This window comes from Micropterus salmoides, unplaced genomic scaffold (genome assembly GCF_014851395.1).
Source record: "Micropterus salmoides isolate LMB-PRFRI ecotype aquatic unplaced genomic scaffold, ASM1485139v1 Ms_hic_scaffold_2, whole genome shotgun sequence".
Lineage (NCBI taxonomy): Eukaryota > Metazoa > Chordata > Actinopteri > Centrarchiformes > Centrarchidae > Micropterus > Micropterus salmoides.
Window position 1 is genome coordinate 8,296,071 of NW_024041150.1, and position 20,196 is coordinate 8,316,266.

At 39.8% G+C, this 20,196-nt stretch overlaps 1 protein-coding gene across 1 annotated transcript in view; it reads left to right on the forward strand.

The window, feature by feature from the left end:
* The first annotated feature begins 1,081 nt into the window (after window positions 1-1,081).
* acss1 (acyl-CoA synthetase short chain family member 1) overlaps window positions 1,082-20,196 on the forward strand; it is a 33,513-nt gene continuing 14,398 nt past the window's right edge. The window contains exons 1-5 of the mRNA XM_038730212.1: window positions 1,082-1,466; window positions 12,849-12,945; window positions 13,637-13,836; window positions 17,977-18,152; window positions 18,320-18,472. Coding sequence (XP_038586140.1) covers window positions 1,145-1,466; window positions 12,849-12,945; window positions 13,637-13,836; window positions 17,977-18,152; window positions 18,320-18,472 — 948 coding nt within the window. The 5' untranslated portion in view covers window positions 1,082-1,144. The remainder of the gene's footprint in view (window positions 1,467-12,848; window positions 12,946-13,636; window positions 13,837-17,976; window positions 18,153-18,319; window positions 18,473-20,196) is intronic.

Below are 20,196 nucleotides of genomic sequence, written 5' to 3' on the forward strand. Positions count from 1 at the left end.
TCACTGGCTTGTTCCGGAGCTTTCAGCCGAATCACACGTCCTCTCCTGCTGATGGAAAGAGAGTAAGTGGACCTTTAATCGTGTATTTATCAGGAACTACTCATCTGTTATTGGTTCTGAATCTTCAGTTCAGCTTTGACATAAAAACACACGGTCACACTGACCGATCCAGATCTGCTCTTCAGACTGCACTTCCTGAGCGGACCTGCAGGGGGCAGCAGATGTTAATCATCCCCGTGTTCGCCTGAGATCTGGGTCATCCGCTGCTGAACAGGACCACAGGTGTGTTATTAACAGAAAGGTACGGAGGCAGGACCTGGACGTTTTGCTGGGACTGATCCCTTTTACTAGAATCTGGTGTTTGTCAGGTTTCTCTTCCTCTGATTAAAGTCTGAAACGCTGTACTGAGATCAGTGTGATGCTGCGTTTATCTGACGGCCCGGTTCTGAGACTCCGAACACGAGACGGGATCAGTGACCTGGCTGGCTGAGTGAAACATGTCTGCAGAGGCAGCACCGTGCTGACACTGACAGCAACCAAAGCCAAAGAATAAGAAACATTTAAAATGTTAAAGCAAATAAACATTTATGTTCCCAAACAACAATAACAGAAAATCAGCAGGAAAATAAAACCTGTGGGTGTGAAGGTGAATCTGTGAAACACCACAGGAAACCAAAATATAGCCTACAAATTATTTTTTGAAAAAAATTATACTTAAAGAAAAAAAAAATACAACAAATACAAATGTTGTTAAAACAAATATAAAGTATACAATTTTGGAAATGAGATAAAATTTAAATGTAGATAATAAATAAAATTAATATATTATAATAATAATATATTAATATATTTTCCAAAATCACAAATAAGGACAAACCTCTTTATGGCAAAACGTTTCTCAACTGAACCACTAAAATGTGAAATTAAGTCGCTCTTTTTTTTACTCTAAAGAAAATCAATAAATCATTGCACCTTCACTTTTTTTCACTGTGGTGTCTTACAGGGAAAAACCTGAATGTTATTGGTTTATAAAGTCACGTGACAGTTGGGGATTTTGGCAGTAAAGTTCTTCCATACCTGCAGACACCTGAGCGCACCTGACAGGGAGAGAGTGTTTGTGTTGAGGTGTGTTACTGCCACTTGGATGCAGAGGATCAACATGGCTGCCCACAGCAGCAGGGGGACTACCGGACTCCTCAGGACCCTCCTGAGCCGCTGCAACACCCCGGGACCGGGACCACACAGGTGCCTATCCTCCCTGCCTGCACCGGGCACCTGGAGCTCCCGGCTGTCCCGGCTGTCCCACCCGGATCTGTACCGGCTCTCGGTCACGGATCCGGATCAGTTCTGGGGATCCGCCGCCGCTGACAGACTCCGCTGGGTGAAACCGTTCCACCGGGTCCGGGACTGCGAGCTCAGCAGCGGGAGGATCAGCTGGTTCCTGGGAGGAAAGCTCAACGTGTCCGGTGAGAGAGATCGATCGACTGTCCGCAATGAATAAAAAGTGTTGGTCGAAACATCGATCCGCGTGCGGCAGGAAGGAAACCGGCGTTAAAGTTTAAAATAAAGTTTAGTCTTTAGAAAAACCTCCACCGGCAGAAGTCGGACCTGATCATAGTGATCACTGACTGAAGTACTCAGGGCGAGTACTTCAGTAAGAGTAGCAATAAAAGTACTGCATTCTGAAGTTTACTTCAGTAAGAGTAGCAATAAAAGTACTGCATTCTGAGGTTTACTTCAGTAAGAGTAGCAATAAAAGTACTGCATTCTGAAGTTTACTTCAGTAAGAGTAGCAATAAAAGTACTGCATTCTGAAGTTTACTTCAGTAAGAGTAGCAATAAAAGTACTGCATTCTGAAGTTTACTTCAGTAAGAGTAGCAATAAAAGTACTGCATTCTGAAGTTTACTTCAGTAAGAGTAGCAATAAAAGTACTGCATTCTGAAGTTTACTTCAGTAAGAGTAGCAATAAAAGTACTGCATTCTGAAGTTTACTTCAGTAAGAGTAGCAATAAAAGTACTGCATTCTGAAGTTTACTTCAGTAAGAGTAGCAATAAAAGTACTGCATTCTGAAGTTTACTTCAGTAAGAGTAGCAATAAAAGTACTGCATTCTGAAGTTTACTTCAGTAAGAGTAGCAATAAAAGTACTGCATTCTGAGTTTACTTCAGTAAGAGTAGCAATAAAAGTACTGCATTCTGAAGTTTACTTCAGTAAGAGTAGCAATAAAAGTACTGCATTCTGAAGTTTACTTCAGTAAGAGTAGCAATAAAAGTACTGCATTCTGAAGTTTACTTCAGTAAGAGTAGCAATAAAAGTACTGCATTCTGAAGTTTACTTCAGTAGAGTAGCAATAAAAGTACTGCATTCTGAAGTTTACTTCAGTAAGAGTAGCAATAAAAGTACTGCATTCTGAAGTTTACTTCAGTAAGAGTAGCAATAAAAGTACTGCATTCTGAAGTTTACTTCAGTAAGAGTAGCAATAAAAGTACTGCATTCTGAAGTTTACTTCAGTAAGAGTAGCAATAAAAGTACTGCATTCTGAAGTTTACTTCAGTAAGAGTAGCAATAAAAGTACTGCATTCTGAAGTTTACTTCAGTAAGAGTAGCAATAAAAGTACTGCATTCTGAAGTTTACTTCAGTAAGAGTAGCAATAAAAGTACTGCATTCTGAAGTTTACTTCAGTAAGAGTAGCAATAAAAGTACTGCATTCTGAAGTTTACTTCAGTAAGAGTAGCAATAAAAGTACTGCATTCTGAAGTTTACTTCAGTAAGAGTAGCAATAAAAGTACTGCATTCTGAAGTTTACTTCAGTAAGAGTAGCAATAAAAGTACTGCATTCTGAAGTTTACTTCAGTAAGAGTAGCAATAAAAGTACTGCATTCTGAAGTTTACTTCAGTAAGAGTAGCAATAAAAGTACTGCATTCTGAAGTTTACTTCAGTAAGAGTAGCAATAAAAGTACTGCATTCTGAAGTTTACTTCAGTAAGAGTAGCAATAAAAGTACTGCATTCTGAAGTTTACTTCAGTAAGAGTAGCAATAAAAGTACTGCATTCTGAAGTTTACTTCAGTAAGAGTAGCAATAAAAGTACTGCATTCTGAAGTTTACTTCAGTAAGAGTAGCAATAAAAGTACTGCATTCTGAAGTTTACTTCAGTAAGAGTAGCAATAAAAGTACTGCATTCTGAAGTTTACTTCAGTAAGAGTAGCAATAAAAGTACTGCATTCTGAAGTTTACTTCAGTAAGAGTAGCAATAAAAGTACTGCATTCTGAAGTTTACTTCAGTAAGAGTAGCAATAAAAGTACTGCATTCTGAAGTTTACTTCAGTAAGAGTAGCAATAAAAGTACTGCATTCTGAAGTTTACTTCAGTAAGAGTAGCAATAAAAGTACTGCATTCTGAAGTTTACTTCAGTAAGAGTAGCAATAAAAGTACTGCATTCTGAAGTTTACTTCAGTAAGAGTAGCAATAAAAGTACTGCATTCTGAAGTTTACTTCAGTAAGAGTAGCAATAAAAGTACTGCATTCTGAAGTTTACTTCAGTAAGAGTAGCAATAAAAGTACTGCATTCTGAAGTTTACTTCAGTAAGAGTAGCAATAAAAGTACTGCATTCTGAAGTTTACTTCAGTAAGAGTAGCAATAAAAGTACTGCATTCTGAAGTTTACTTCAGTAAGAGTAGCAATAAAAGTACTGCATTCTGAGTTTACTTCAGTAAGAGTAGCAATAAAAGTACTGCATTCTGAAGTTTACTTCAGTAAGAGTAGCAATAAAAGTACTGCATTCTGAAGTTTACTTCAGTAAGAGTAGCAATAAAAGTACTGCATTCTGAAGTTTACTTCAGTAAGAGTAGCAATAAAAGTACTGCATTCTGAAGTTTACTTCAGTAAGAGTAGCAATAAAAGTACTGCATTCTGAGTTTACTTCAGTAAGAGTAGCAATAAAAGTACTGCATTCTGAAGTTTACTTCAGTAAGAGTAGCAATAAAAGTACTGCATTCTGAAGTTTACTTCAGTAAGAGTAGCAATAAAAGTACTGCATTCTGAAGTTTACTTCAGTAAGAGTAGCAATAAAAGTACTGCATTCTGAAGTTTACTTCAGTAAGAGTAGCAATAAAAGTACTGCATTCTGAAGTTTACTTCAGTAAGAGTAGCAATAAAAGTACTGCATTCTGAAGTTTACTTCAGTAAGAGTAGCAATAAAAGTACTGCATTCTGAAGTTTACTTCAGTAAGAGTAGCAATAAAAGTACTGCATTCTGAAGTTTACTTCAGTAAGAGTAGCAATAAAAGTACTGCATTCTGAAGTTTACTTCAGTAAGAGTAGCAATAAAAGTACTGCATTCTGAAGTTTACTTCAGTAAGAGTAGCAATAAAAGTACTGCATTCTGAAGTTTACTTCAGTAAGAGTAGCAATAAAAGTACTGCATTCTGAAGTTTACTTCAGTAAGAGTAGCAATAAAAGTACTGCATTCTGAAGTTTACTTCAGTAAGAGTAGCAATAAAAGTACTGCATTCTGAAGTTTACTTCAGTAAGAGTAGCAATAAAAGTACTGCATTCTGAAGTTTACTTCAGTAAGAGTAGCAATAAAAGTACTGCATTCTGAAGTTTACTTCAGTAAGAGTAGCAATAAAAGTACTGCATTCTGAAGTTTACTTCAGTAAGAGTAGCAATAAAAGTACTGCATTCTGAAGTTTACTTCAGTAAGAGTAGCAATAAAAGTACTGCATTCTGAAGTTTACTTCAGTAAGAGTAGCAATAAAAGTACTGCATTCTGAGGTTTACTTCAGTAAGAGTAGCAATAAAAGTACTGCATTCTGAGTTTACTTCAGTAAGAGTAGCAATAAAAGTACTGCATTCTGAGGTTTACTTCAGTAAGAGTAGCAATAAAAGTACTGCATTCTGAGGTTTACTTCAGTAAGAGTAGCAATAAAAGTACTGCATTCTGAAGTTTACTTCAGTAAGAGTAGCAATAAAAGTACTGCATTCTGAAGTTTACTTCAGTAAGAGTAGCAATAAAAGTACTGCATTCTGAAGTTTACTTCAGTAAGAGTAGCAATAAAAGTACTGCATTCTGAAGTTTACTTCAGTAAGAGTAGCAATAAAAGTACTGCATTCTGAGTTTACTTCAGTAAGAGTAGCAATAAAAGTACTGCATTCTGAAGTTTACTTCAGTAAGAGTAGCAATAAAAGTACTGCATTCTGAAGTTTACTTCAGTAAGAGTAGCAATAAAAGTACTGCATTCTGAAGTTTACTTCAGTAAGAGTAGCAATAAAAGTACTGCATTCTGAGTTTACTTCAGTAAGAGTAGCAATAAAAGTACTGCATTCTGAGTTTACTTCAGTAAGAGTAGCAATAAAAGTACTGCATTCTGAAGTTTACTTCAGTAAGAGTAGCAATAAAAGTACTGCATTCTGAAGTTTACTTCAGTAAGAGTAGCAATAAAAGTACTGCATTCTGAGTTTACTTCAGTAAGAGTAGCAATAAAAGTACTGCATTCTGAAGTTTACTTCAGTAAGAGTAGCAATAAAAGTACTGCATTCTGAGTTTACTTCAGTAAGAGTAGCAATAAAAGTACTGCATTCTGAAGTTTACTTCAGTAAGAGTAGCAATAAAAGTACTGCATTCTGAAGTTTACTTCAGTAAGAGTAGCAATAAAAGTACTGCATTCTGAGTTTACTTCAGTAAGAGTAGCAATAAAAGTACTGCATTCTGAGTTTACTTCAGTAAGAGTAGCAATAAAAGTACTGCATTCTGAAGTTTACTTCAGTAAGAGTAGCAATAAAAGTACTGCATTCTGAGGTTTACTTCAGTAAGAGTAGCAATAAAAGTACTGCATTCTGAAGTTTACTTCAGTAAGAGTAGCAATAAAAGTACTGCATTCTGAAGTTTACTTCAGTAAGAGTAGCAATAAAAGTACTGCATTCTGAAGTTTACTTCAGTAAGAGTAGCAATAAAAGTACTGCATTCTGAGTTTACTTCAGTAAGAGTAGCAATAAAAGTACTGCATTCTGAAGTTTACTTCAGTAAGAGTAGCAATAAAAGTACTGCATTCTGAAGTTTACTTCAGTAAGAGTAGCAATAAAAGTACTGCATTCTGAAGTTTACTTCAGTAAGAGTAGCAATAAAAGTACTGCATTCTGAAGTTTACTTCAGTAAGAGTAGCAATAAAAGTACTGCATTCTGAGGTTTACTTCAGTAAGAGTAGCAATAAAAGTACTGCATTCTGAGGTTTACTTCAGTAAGAGTAGCAATAAAAGTACTGCATTCTGAGTTTACTTCAGTAAGAGTAGCAATAAAAGTACTGCATTCTGAGTTTACTTCAGTAAGAGTAGCAATAAAAGTACTGCATTCTGAAGTTTACTTCAGTAAGAGTAGCAATAAAAGTACTGCATTCTGAAGTTTACTTCAGTAAGAGTAGCAATAAAAGTACTGCATTCTGAAGTTTACTTCAGTAAGAGTAGCAATAAAAGTACTGCATTCTGAGTTTACTTCAGTAAGAGTAGCAATAAAAGTACTGCATTCTGAGTTTACTTCAGTAAGAGTAGCAATAAAAGTACTGCATTCTGAAGTTTACTTCAGTAAGAGTAGCAATAAAAGTACTGCATTCTGAAGTTTACTTCAGTAAGAGTAGCAATAAAAGTACTGCATTCTGAGGTTTACTTCAGTAAGAGTAGCAATAAAAGTACTGCATTCTGAGTTTACTTCAGTAAGAGTAGCAATAAAAGTACTGCATTCTGAGTTTACTTCAGTAAGAGTAGCAATAAAAGTACTGCATTCTGAAGTTTACTTCAGTAAGAGTAGCAATAAAAGTACTGCATTCTGAGTTTACTTCAGTAAGAGTAGCAATAAAAGTACTGCATTCTGAAGTTTACTTCAGTAAGAGTAGCAATAAAAGTACTGCATTCTGAGTTTACTTCAGTAAGAGTAGCAATAAAAGTACTGCATTCTGAAGTTTACTTCAGTAAGAGTAGCAATAAAAGTACTGCATTCTGAAGTTTACTTCAGTAAGAGTAGCAATAAAAGTACTGCATTCTGAGGTTTACTTCAGTAAGAGTAGCAATAAAAGTACTGCATTCTGAGGTTTACTTCAGTAAGAGTAGCAATAAAAGTACTGCATTCTGAAGTTTACTTCAGTAAGAGTAGCAATAAAAGTACTGCATTCTGAGTTTACTTCAGTAAGAGTAGCAATAAAAGTACTGCATTCTGAAGTTTACTTCAGTAAGAGTAGCAATAAAAGTACTGCATTCTGAAGTTTACTTCAGTAAGAGTAGCAATAAAAGTACTGCATTCTGAGTTTACTTCAGTAAGAGTAGCAATAAAAGTACTGCATTCTGAAGTTTACTTCAGTAAGAGTAGCAATAAAAGTACTGCATTCTGAAGTTTACTTCAGTAAGAGTAGCAATAAAAGTACTGCATTCTGAAGTTTACTTCAGTAAGAGTAGCAATAAAAGTACTGCATTCTGAGGTTTACTTCAGTAAGAGTAGCAATAAAAGTACTGCATTCTGAGTTTACTTCAGTAAGAGTAGCAATAAAAGTACTGCATTCTGAGGTTTACTTCAGTCAGAGTAGCAATAAAAGTACTGCATTCTGAGTTTACTTCAGTAAGAGTAGCAATAAAAGTACTGCATTCTGAAGTTTACTTCAGTAAGAGTAGCAATAAAAGTACTGCATTCTGAAGTTTACTTCAGTAAGAGTAGCAATAAAAGTACTGCATTCTGAAGTTTACTTCAGTAAGAGTAGCAATAAAAGTACTGCATTCTGAAGTTTACTTCAGTAAGAGTAGCAATAAAAGTACTGCATTCTGAGGTTTACTTCAGTAAGAGTAGCAATAAAAGTACTGCATTCTGAGGTTTACTTCAGTAAGAGTAGCAATAAAAGTACTGCATTCTGAAGTTTACTTCAGTAAGAGTAGCAATAAAAGTACTGCATTCTGAAGTTTACTTCAGTAAGAGTAGCAATAAAAGTACTGCATTCTGAGGTTTACTTCAGTAAGAGTAGCAATAAAAGTACTGCATTCTGAGGTTTACTTCAGTCAGAGTAGCAATAAAAGTACTGCATTCTGAGGTTTACTTCAGTAAGAGTAGCAATAAAAGTACTGCATTCTGAAGTTTACTTCAGTAAGAGTAGCAATAAAAGTACTGCATTCTGAGGTTTACTTCAGTAAGAGTAGCAATAAAAGTACTGCATTCTGAAGTTTACTTCAGTAAGAGTAGCAATAAAAGTACTGCATTCTGAGGTTTACTTCAGTAAGAGTAGCAATAAAAGTACTGCATTCTGAAGTTTACTTCAGTAAGAGTAGCAATAAAAGTACTGCATTCTGAAGTTTACTTCAGTAAGAGTAGCAATAAAAGTACTGCATTCTGAGGTTTACTTCAGTAAGAGTAGCAATAAAAGTACTGCATTCTGAGGTTTACTTCAGTAAGAGTAGCAATAAAAGTACTGCATTCTGAAGTTTACTTCAGTAAGAGTAGCAATAAAAGTACTGCATTCTGAAGTTTACTACAGTAAGAGTAGCAATAAAAGTACTGCATTCTGAAGTTTACTTCAGTAAGAGTAGCAATAAAAGTACTGCATTCTGAAGTTTACTTCAGTAAGAGTAGCAATAAAAGTACTGCATTCTGAGTTTACTTCAGTAAGAGTAGCAATAAAAGTACTGCATTCTGAAGTTTACTTCAGTAAGAGTAGCAATAAAAGTACTGCATTCTGAAGTTTACTTCAGTAAGAGTAGCAATAAAAGTACTGCATTCTGAAGTTTACTTCAGTAAGAGTAGCAATAAAAGTACTGCATTCTGAAGTTTACTACAGTAAGAGTAGCAATAAAAGTACTGCATTCTGAAGTTTACTTCAGTAAGAGTAGCAATAAAAGTACTGCATTCTGAAGTTTACTTCAGTAAGAGTAGCAATAAAAGTACTGCATTCTGAAGTTTACTACAGTAAGAGTAGCAATAAAAGTACTGCATTCTGAAGTTTACTACAGTAAGAGTAGCAATAAAAGTACTGCATTCTGAGGTTTACTTCAGTAAGAGTAGCAATAAAAGTACTGCATTCTGAAGTTATGTTAAACACATATTAAACACATTATTTTATACAAAGAATGTTGGCCTGTGTTAATTGGTGATACTAGAACAAATCCATTTCTTTTAATACACCCTTTTTTAATAAGGTTTTACATTCATATTTAGGACGGACAGACAAGCTGACTTTGGCCGTGTGGCTTGTTGCAGCCTATGATAAAATCTTGTACGCCCGCTAGCCACAACTATGTAAGCATAGTTTGTTAGTGTTAATTGTAAATCAATAACCTAGAGATGAAATGTGTGCAAGTTTAGATTTGCAGTCATCTAAACTTCAGACACCAGAAGAAAAATGCTGCACATCCAAAAAGTTACTTTCATACCTCAAAATCAGTATTTTGTTTAAAACTTCCTGCTCCTTTTCCACAGGCAGAGAGAGAATCCTACTGAGCATGTGCAGATTAAGTGTCATCACTCTAGCTTGTTTCTGATTGGAGAAATTGAGTGTGTTACAATTGCCCCCGGTCATGCTGCGTTTGATTGACCCGTGATCTTTACGCCACAGGTGTCATTTACACCGGGGACGACTTGTGTTCGTGACCCCAGTACTGTGCACTGCCACATCTCATGTCCACACCCCTGTTCAACACAAAGTGACGCCCTCGCTTTACGTCATAATGTGGAGACAACATGGTCGTTTCAGCGTCTGGTGTGATGTTGATATCCAAATCCATGTTTCTGCAGCAGCACATCGTCATCACTGCTTCACCTGACTGGTGTCGGGGTTAATGCTAATCAGTAACTCGTATAGGTCACTTACGTAGATCATTCTGGTGGCTGTGTTTGTGTTCTGTAAGGACATGACGAGACGAGCCAGATGCCCGTGGCTGGGTAGGTCTGATATGGTTTCTGAAAGTTTATGAAAGAAACATAACCGGCTTGGATTAAAGTATCTCACACCTTCTGACAGGTTACAACCTCAAACCATAGAAAAAATAGCTGATGTAATATGTAAATAAATAAAGCATTTACTTTCGTCGTGTTATATGACGGACACTCGGCAGCTCGTGCAACGTTTTCACTGACTTTCTGAGTTCAGACTTGAGGGGCGTTGAGGTGAACTTTCACAGTCGGGAACTAATATTCTGGATTATTCACACACTGCATGAATGCAGGATTATTAACCCAACAGTTCCCACCATGCGCTCAGCCACAGTGGCAAGGACAACCAACAGCTAGCAACCTGGGGCAGAACCTGGACTCAGGGGGGACGGCCAAGTCGTGAGCCTACTCTTAAATGTGGAGATGGTGTCTGCCTCCTGAACCCAAACTGGAACCTGGCTCCACAGGAGAGGAGCTTGATAGCTGAACGCTCTGGCTCCTAGTCTACTTTTGGAGACTCTAGGAACCACAAGTAACCCTGCATTCTGGGAGCGCAGTGCTCTGGTGGGGTAGTAAGGTACTATGAGCTCTTTAAGATAAGATGGTGCCTGACCATTAAGAGCTTTGTATCGTCTGCATAATGAATTCAGCTTTACGGAGTGTTTCCTAATAACACTGTCAGTGTATGGAGACCTCAGAGTCTCCTCCAGAGTTTTGTGTCTTTATCCTCCTCCTGTTGTTTTTCTGTCTCTCATAATAATCCAATAATATTCCAATAACGTTAGCTGGATGATTTGTATTGTGTCATGTCTGATACAGTGAGATTCCTTGTTACATAAAATATTCTGTAAATCTTCTGCGTGAGACACAAACGGGAGCTTCAGTCTTAAATCCATTTTGGGATTAATTTTCAATCACAGTATAAATGAAGACAGTTTCCATCAGGATGCTGCATCAACACGATGTGTTTATGCCACGTTTCAGCACGACACACACCCAAACCCCAGAGATGTTAGTCCTCTGGTTTGCATTATTGTAAACTGAATATCTTTTTGAACAGAGAAAAGCAGGATATCCTCACCATTTCAAGGCTGCATTCAGAGAATGTTTGTTAAATTAATAATCATTTTAGCTCTACATTGCAGTAGTCTGTAATATGCACCATCATATTTTGACTTCTGCAGGTTGAGAAAGAAATAGTGTTATTGGACTGATGAATGTCAGGCAGTTTCAAAGACAGTTTGGTTTATTTTTACACCTAACTCAATTGGCCATATCATTATGACCACCTACCTAATATTGTGATAGGTCCCCCTTTTGCTGCCAAAACAGCCTTGACCCATCGATCCCTGGACAGGGTTCCCCCGCGTCCTAGAAAATCTGGAAAACAGTTGCCCAATTTTCCATTCATTGAAAACATGTGGAAAATGAGAGAACAAGTCAAATGTCCAGGTAAACTATTTTAACATTATGTTGCAGCAGTGTTGTGAGTCAGGTCACATGGTTGCAAAGTTCGATGACATTAACTCAAGTGATGGAAACTCTGAATAATGTAAGTTGTATTTTCTTTTCCAAAGGTACATTTATTAGTCACTGCTGGCTGGTAACTGGTGGTTTTGATTGGGATTATAGATGAATGTTTTCTTCTTAGCTTGTTTTAAACAGTTGAAAAATGTTAAATTGGCTTAAGGATTGTGTTTCAGCTCTGGCTGGGAGCAATGTTTTGAGTGTTGGATAACATGAATAGGGTGCTGGAGTCAAAATGGTGACTGGGAGCCCAGCTGGATATGCATCAAACACCTGCTAAGTATTGGCTAACAGCACTTTTGTTTATTTTGCTAGCATTGGCTCTTCAAACGTGATGCTACATTACGATAAAATGGACCGTAACATGTCATGAAACTTTTCAGCCGTAGCTCACAGTGAGTTGTTATTAGTGATGTGCGAAACCACTTAATTCCTACATAATCCAATACCAAGTAATACCCAGGCTGATATTGCCGATATTATTTTCACTTCATTTCAGATGGTGTTGCCAAAGTATTTCACTGTCTTTGCACACACATCACACACATCGTCATTATTACCTTCACAGCTAAAATACAGCCAGACCTGACGGCTTTTACAGTCAGCCAGAGTCAGTATTCAATTGTGGGAAATGTAAAGGACTTACGGTAAGATACTTCTGATAAAACACATACTCACTCCAAATGTCTGAATTTGGATGTCGATCCATTCATCTGAGTATGGATCCAGGAAACGCTGGTATCAGAAATATCGATACTTAAGTATCGATCAGCACATCACTAGTTGTGATAAGCTTCTTAGTAAAGGGATCCACTTCTGATGCTCACATGCCCATTGTAAGTGCTTTTGGAAGTGGACAGGGGTCAGCATGGGCCCCCTGACTGGGGGCAGCGACTGACTACCCAGCACACACAACAAACTACAGTGCCTAGTGTTTTCTGACACCTTTCTATCAGAACCAGCATCAACATCTTTAGCAGTTGGACCTGCAGTCTTTAATCTACAGCCTTTGTTCCCCACGTGCATCAATGAATCTTGGCCGTCCATGACCCTGTCACCAGTCACCTCTTTTCCTTCCTTGGTGCACTTGTGAGAGGTACTGACCAATGCAGACCAGTTTGGAGATATTCTGATCCAGTTGTCTAGCCATCACAGTTTGGCCCTTGTCAAAGTTGTTTAAATCCTCACGCTGCCCATTTTCCCTGCTTCTAACGCATCCAATCTGGGGACACAATGTTCACCTGCAACCTGATAGATCCCGCCTACTGACAGTTGCCATGGTAACCAGGTAATAGCTGTTATTCACTTCACTTGTCAGAGGTCAGAATGTTAAGGCTGATATCACTTTGTAGACACTGGCGATCTTCCTTAAGACCAAACACTGTTGAATCTAATGATTTCCTGTCTGTCTGTCTCTCAGTGAACTGTCTGGATGTCCATGTGGAGAAACATCCGGACCGAGTGGCTCTGATCTGGGAACGAGATGAACCTGGAACTGAGGTGAAGGTCACCTACAGGTACGAACATCAGCAAACATCAGGCAGAAATCTGCTCAGTGATAAAGTCCTTATATCCTCCCTCTATGCAGATGATGCCGGTATCTTTATTACTGTGCTGTCCTATGGTCATCGGTAACTTCCATCTCTGCAGATTATGCTGATATTATCTTATCAATACTGCGTCGTCCTGAAGTTATCTCTCTCAGAATCTCTCATAACCGTACCATAAACGTACAGGAATGTATTGTAGTAGGTGCAAAAGACATATATTCCGCTGATAAAGTTTAACAGTCACCTTTTGGTAATCAGGATCAACAAAAATCAAAGTCACTATGGTGTAAGTTATGTCATATAACATATATGGATACAAGTGGTAAACAAGAACGCATCAGATGACGTTTACATAAAAATATGAGCTCACGTTCTGTCATCATGTGTACGCACCAACTCCAAACCTTTGTCCGTCGGAAATGTTTTCAGAACAGGTTCGATTTTCTGTTTTTTCATCGGCCATCATCATTTCATTACTCAGTCAGCTGCTGTCTGCAGGTCAGAGAGCAGTATTCAGGGGGATGATGGTTGTGCAAGATGATGGAAGAATAAAAACAGCATGAAACAGAAATAAATGAGAAATAAATAAAAAAGGACATTTTCTACGATAAAGATCATTATCACCATCAACCTCAGTGACCTGTTGTTTGTCAAACAGAGAGCTTCTGGAGACCACCTGCCGCCTTTCCAACACACTCAAGAGCCATGGGATCCAAAAGGGGGACAGGGTGGCCATTTACATGCCAGTGTCCCCGCTGGCGGTGGCGGCCATGTTGGCGTGTGCCCGTATCGGTGCAGTGCACACTGTGGTGTTTGCTGGCTTCAGCTCAGAGGCTCTGGCAGGGAGGATCCAGGATGGTGAGTCCTCCTCCACAGAGCTTTATGTTCTAATCATTACGGGGCTTTTCACATTCGCTTCAACACACTCAGAGTTTTATTGGGGCAGCATCTAGTGGACATCAGAGGAACTGCAGCTGCAGCTCTACAGAGCTTTTTACATGTTATGTACATACAATAAATAAATGCTGCTATAATTATTAAACCTTCTGACAATGAGAGCAATTATACAACTCTGGACTCGTGTGGGGACTCATTTGGCGAGGGACAGGATGTGACAGACGTTTATTTATAATGTAAAGTAAGTACAGCCTCACAGAACTAGCAGCTCTGTGAGGCTAGTGTAACTGAAGAGTCTTGGCGTTGTATCTACCTGTTGCACAACATCACACCAGAGATACATACATCATTTTCTGTTGTGTCCTCTGTGGTTGCTAGTGGAACATTTCAATCTATTTCAGTTTGTTTCATTCTTTTGGCTGTAGCAGCATGAAGGTCAAACCAGCAGGATCCTGATTACTTTTATTCATATTTAATTTCCACCCTGATGGGAATTGAACCTCTGACTTTGGCAGAATGAGTGCCTTGCTCCTTCCACCCACCGCAGCTGCTGGTTTAATCAGCAGATCTGTGGAGGTCGGTCACGCTTCTCAAGGACGTCTGTGTTTTGGAAACAGTCTCTACCTTCAAACCCAAACACGGCATTTCCATGGCTGAGCAGCAGGAGAAGCAGAGCGTGATGGGATTATTTGCAGGAGTAAGTGGGGGAACCAGGACACGTGTTGCTGGAGGCTGCAGTGTTTATTACAGACACAACGATAATTTATCTGTTCCCAGTCTGAACTGTAAACACGTAAAGTTTGTCCTGAAGGGGGCACTAGGTCAGAAATCCTGTGTTCAGTTTTTATTTATTACAAAACTCTCTGCTTCTTTAAGAAGAAGTTTATTCTTCAGACTGCAGACCACTACAGCCGTATAGGTTGTCTGTGCAGCAGCTTCTTATGACCTATAGTTGAGTTTAAGGTTAGGCAGAGACCTCTGGTGGTCTTAGTAATTATGATGGGCGCAAAGGAAGAAGTCAGGTGAGGTAGTTTAAAGAGAGTAAGGCTGCGTTTGAAAAGTCTTTTTTGCTTAGAAAGGTTCTGACTGAGTGAAGTGACCCGGTAGTATTTCAGTGGCAGCCATGATAAGAGCTGTTCGAATTCTCTCAAAGCTGAAGAAAGGTGCCTCAATGCGTCCTTACATATCTCTTTAGCATAGGGTACACCGGACCATCCTTTACCAAAGGGAAGGAGAGAATGCCGTCCCACTATTCCAACATTTCAAGCGGCGCACGTTCTCAAACTCAAACAACAAAATCCATCAACCACATTTAGCAAGATCATACAACACAGACGCACATTATGATACTTTAATAAGACTCACAATTAAGTTCTTTCTTTTGGTTTGTAATGTAATATTATGTTGCAGTGTGTAGCCTCATGTTATGTACCGCAGCCTTCTGCAAATTGATTTTACTTCAGTCACAGATGCTGACACCCTCGCCTTAATAAAGGCAAAGATCCAGCTGGATGACCTCTACAGTAGGCGTTTCCCACACACTGATTTATTTGTGGTGGCCTGCCACATTATTAATGCTGATTTTCGATTGATTTTGTAACTATTTAAAATGGGTAAAATCGTATTTGATGACAGAGCTTCGCGTAGCACATTTATTCTCGCATAGTTACGTCGTATTCTCTTAGACTGGCCGTCCTCTTTTCCTGAGTCCTGCGAGACGAACAGTATTGGCTTCTCGGGTCAATCTGGACTTTCACCTACTAGACTGCTGTTTGTGTCACGTGTGAAACTCATTTTAACTTACCTAACTTAATTTACTTACGTCATGTGACTTATTTCAACTCAAACTATGATGTTTTCCTAAAGCCGACCAACCTGCAACTATTTCACAATGTTAACCACGTGTTTATAATTGTTCCCATGACAACGAAGTTCGCCAGTAGCCTACTCTCCGATGTGATTTTCTGAGTCGTTGGCAAACGACCTCTCCTGTCGTGTAGGGTTGAGGACGTGTTGTGTCTTCAGGTCTGCATCGTGCTGAGTCTGATGACAGTGTCGGTGGCGCCAAAGAGCACTGTGGATTCCTGCACACGCCTTTCACGGGGGATCAAACTATGATAATGATTTAGAGATTATTTACAGCTTGTAACAGATGTTTGGACTCTCTCCTAGTTGAGCTTAGAAATGATTTTGCATTTCCTGTTTGTTGTTTTTTATTATCAGTTATTGTTAACTGTTATTGGAAGTGTAATTGTCCCGACGGGGGGGATAACAGGTGTTTGTGATGTGACTACTTCAATGAATGGTCCTTGCAGACTGTGGCTGCAGCATAAACACGTTGTTCTAGATATTCAGTTTAATGTCTGTGACTGAAATGTTGCTTTTTACATAAATCCGTGTTTAGACGAGTGACACCGGTTCCTCTGTTCAGGTCAGAACTCGTCCCGTTAATATCTCACCTGCGATCACATGCAGGCTCAAACAAGCGGGAAGTTTCCTGACAGGTGTGGTGTTTTTGGAAACTTTGCGGTCTCAGAGTTTAAAACCAGAAACTCTCCAGGAGAAAAAAACAAAAAGTTAAAATCATAACGACAACAACTTGACTGACGTACAGGTGTACTTGGTTCTGCAGCACAACATAGAGACAGGACAGACATGGATACGAGACTAAAATACTGATTGCATGCTGCTCAGACTGTGAGGCTCCTGAGGCAGGCTGTGATCTGGGATTTTGGGCTGTACAAATAAAATGGGACATATTTCTGAAATTTGACTCTGTCTGGTGTTACACCTCCGCGTGACTCAAACTCAAACACCTGGAAATAGTGACCTGCTGTGTTTGCAGTGGCGGAGCCGCTGGTGGATCCGCCGGGCAGAAGATAAAAGTTTAAGCTGCAGTATTGACACAAGACAAACCATGAGAACCTTAGAAAAAGCTTGTGAATGTGCTCAGACAAGTCAAACGTGTTCCTCAGTCACTCAGTTCAGGTCCGAACTCGTCCTGTGAGAGAGTTAATAACTCACCTGTGATCACATGTGAGCCCAACCAAGCAGAAAGTCTTCTCCGATCAAAGGGTTAAAAGTCAGAACAAAACTGTTGGGGAAAAAAGACGTATATATTTAAAGTTCACAGCAGGTTTGAAGAGTCCAATAGTTAATTCAGCACCTTAAAGAAGAGCCGCTTCATGCTACCCATAAAAACAAGAAACACACATTTACAAAACAGATATACAGCAGATATCAAATAACAAGTGACAGAAATAAGCTTTTCTGCATGCTGCAGTGCTGAAGATGAACTGAGGAGGCTCCCAGCCTGAGGGAAGAAGCTGCTCTGGAGTCTGCTGGTGCGACCGTGGCCGTGTAAAGAATTAAGAGTTATTGGCATTTTGACCGTCACCATCTTTGTTTTTTTGGGACCAGATGTCACCATATGCAGATGAGAGGGTGGAGCTTGGTAACTTGGTTAGCTAGGTGATTTATAAACTGTGATTTTAGCTGGGATGCTAATATTGGCTATCGACAAACTGGCTTAAAACAAAATGTAATTATCAACCGACTCCTCAGACTGTGTTTTAGTACAACTGACCGCTGAACAAGACGTTGTAGTTAACTTACATGAAGTGAGAACGCACCATAATTTACCATGGGACCATATTTACTAAATGAACATCATGCTGTGTTGTGTTAAATATGAATCCACTAGGGGGCAGATCAGGGCCGGATCATCCCTCGCCAACACCAGATTATCTTCCTCGACAACCTCCGAATATGCACATTGTAAACAAACCAAACATAGCGACACTCGAGCAGGTTGTGACATCATAACGATGTAATTAAGGACTAGCTCCAGGAGGATTATTGTAAACATCCCCCATAAATCTCCTTTTTTTAAAGTATGCTGCTGAATTTAATAATGCTGGACTTCATCTCGTGGATGTGTAGCATTAATTTCTGGAGACATACGTACGCAAACTCTGAGACAGACTAGTATGTGAACTAGATCAAAGCAAGTTCCATCCAGGGCTTTACTTCTCCTGGAGGCTGCTGCACTCTGTCACAGTGAAGGTTATTGTGCTAAGCAGGTGTGTGTTGTGTTGACAGCTCAGTGTAAAGCCGTGCTCACCTGTAATGAAGGTGTGAGGGGCGGAAGACTCATCGACCTGAAGTCTACGGTGGACTCGGCCGTGAAGAGCTGCCCGACTGTCCGACACGTCTTCGTCTCTCAGAGGACAGAAAACCCTGCTGCGATGGGACAGCTGGACGTCCCCCTGGAGGAGGTGAGACACCTGGTCGACTCACCTGATCAGTGGATGATCCCTGAATGATACATGTGGGAGAGGACTGGTTAGGGCGTCACAGCATTATTCTTAGTTAGTAGCAGCAGTAGGAAGGGCATCAGTAGTAGTATCAGTAGTAGTAGTACAGTTACATCTTGTCTCTCTAGGTGATGTCCTCTGCGTCCCCTGTTTGTCGTGCGGAGCCTCTGGACAGTGAAGATCTTCTGTTTCTTCTCTACACATCAGGAAGTACGGGGAAACCTAAAGGCATCGTCCACACACAGGCTGGATACCTGCTGTACGCCGCGCTCACACACCAGGTACAGGCACGCACACACAGGGCCAGCCCGTGGCGTAGGCGACATGGGCGGTTACCTAGGGCGCAAAATGTCCGGGGGCGCCCAAGTGAAAGTTTTTGAATTGGCGTGAATCAACTCCGCCCAGCTGATGAGATAGCGGCATATACATTGATAGTAATCAAGGAAACCTGTCCAGACTGTTTGTGACAGATTGGTAATGTAGCTGGTAAAGTTTTGCAATATAAACATCTAAAAACTGAAGTGCAACCTTGCTCTGTTTGTAACTGTGAGCTGCACTTTATCAGAGCTGCTGAAGGTAACGTGTGTGTCTGTGGTGAGATTTCTGCCTGATGAGAGGTGATTTCAGTTTCACCTTTTTTCATCCTAACATACAGTCTCAGACTGTGTCTGTCAGACGGTCTGAAGGGGATCCTATCAGCGGAGCAATAATGAAATTAAATTATTAAATAAATCCTCATTAAATGATGTCTCTAGTCTCTAATATTACCACTTTTCTCTGGACCTGTGGGAGACATTCTGAATGTGCAGAAAGTTTGAACCTGAGCAGAAAAGCTGCTGAAAAACAGGGGCTATTAGGTCTTGATTAGACGGGGGGGGGGGGCAATCTAAAATCTCGTCCAGGGCTCCAACAGTGTCACACACACCTCACCTCAGATGATGTGTATCCGAGTGTTTGTCCAGACGTGTTGTTTGTAGTTTTTATGTAATATTTATTCTGAAAGTTTTTGCAGGAAGTTTTGAAGTTCTGGGATTTGTGAGTTTAAAATAAATGATGAACCTGGGCCACCACGCCGGCTTCCCTCTGTTTCTGTGCCTCAGGGCTCGGGTGGTGTTGTGTTGTCTCAGGGCTGTGACTCGTGTGGTGTTTTAATGAGGACGTTACACAACGGGGCAACAACACGCCGCTGTTTGTCCTCCGAGCAGCGAGGACGCAGCCCGGCGGGCAGATCTGCCTTAGAAAGCTTTAAATTAGCTTTTTCTGACTGACAAGCAGAAACATCTGCTTCCTCTGCGCGTGTGTTTGCAGGACTGACGTGATGTTTTTGATGATAATTGAATAAAAACATAAACCATAACCCCCCCCGCCCCCGTCACTGCCAAATATTTATCAGTGCTAATTTCTAAAGCAGCTTAGCGGCTCAGGGTTCGGGGGGGTTGTTGGCTCGCTGCTTGTTTGGATGAAACAACAGAACAAAAGCTGCTTTATGTGAAAAAGACAAGGGCGGCTGGGCCCATGCCAGGGCGAGAGACACTACCACACAGAGAGAGAGAGAGAGATGGAGGGAGGGGGAGGCGTTGCTAGGCACCTCACGTTGGCTCGTCAGCCATTTTGTTTCTAATCAAAACAACTCCAGATTCCTTCCACCAAACAAATCATTCACACAGAGAGGACTCTCATACTGACCACTGACCAACAGTACTACTGCTAGTATTAAAAACATGTAGTAAAAGTAGTAATACCACATTAAACTAGTCCATTACAACTAAAAGTATCAAAAGTAAAAGTACTCATTAGGCAGAATTACCCCGTCAGTGTTATATAGCTGGATCATGATTAATCATGGATAAATATATAGCTTGGTACTTCTCTGTACTGTGTTTGTGTCGAGTGTGAGTTCACAGGAATCTGATGGAGAGAGCGAGACACAACACGTAGTTTAGTGTTTTGTTTGAGCTCATGTTATACTTCCTGTCCTGCTGGGAAGTTGAATCTGTGTTTTATA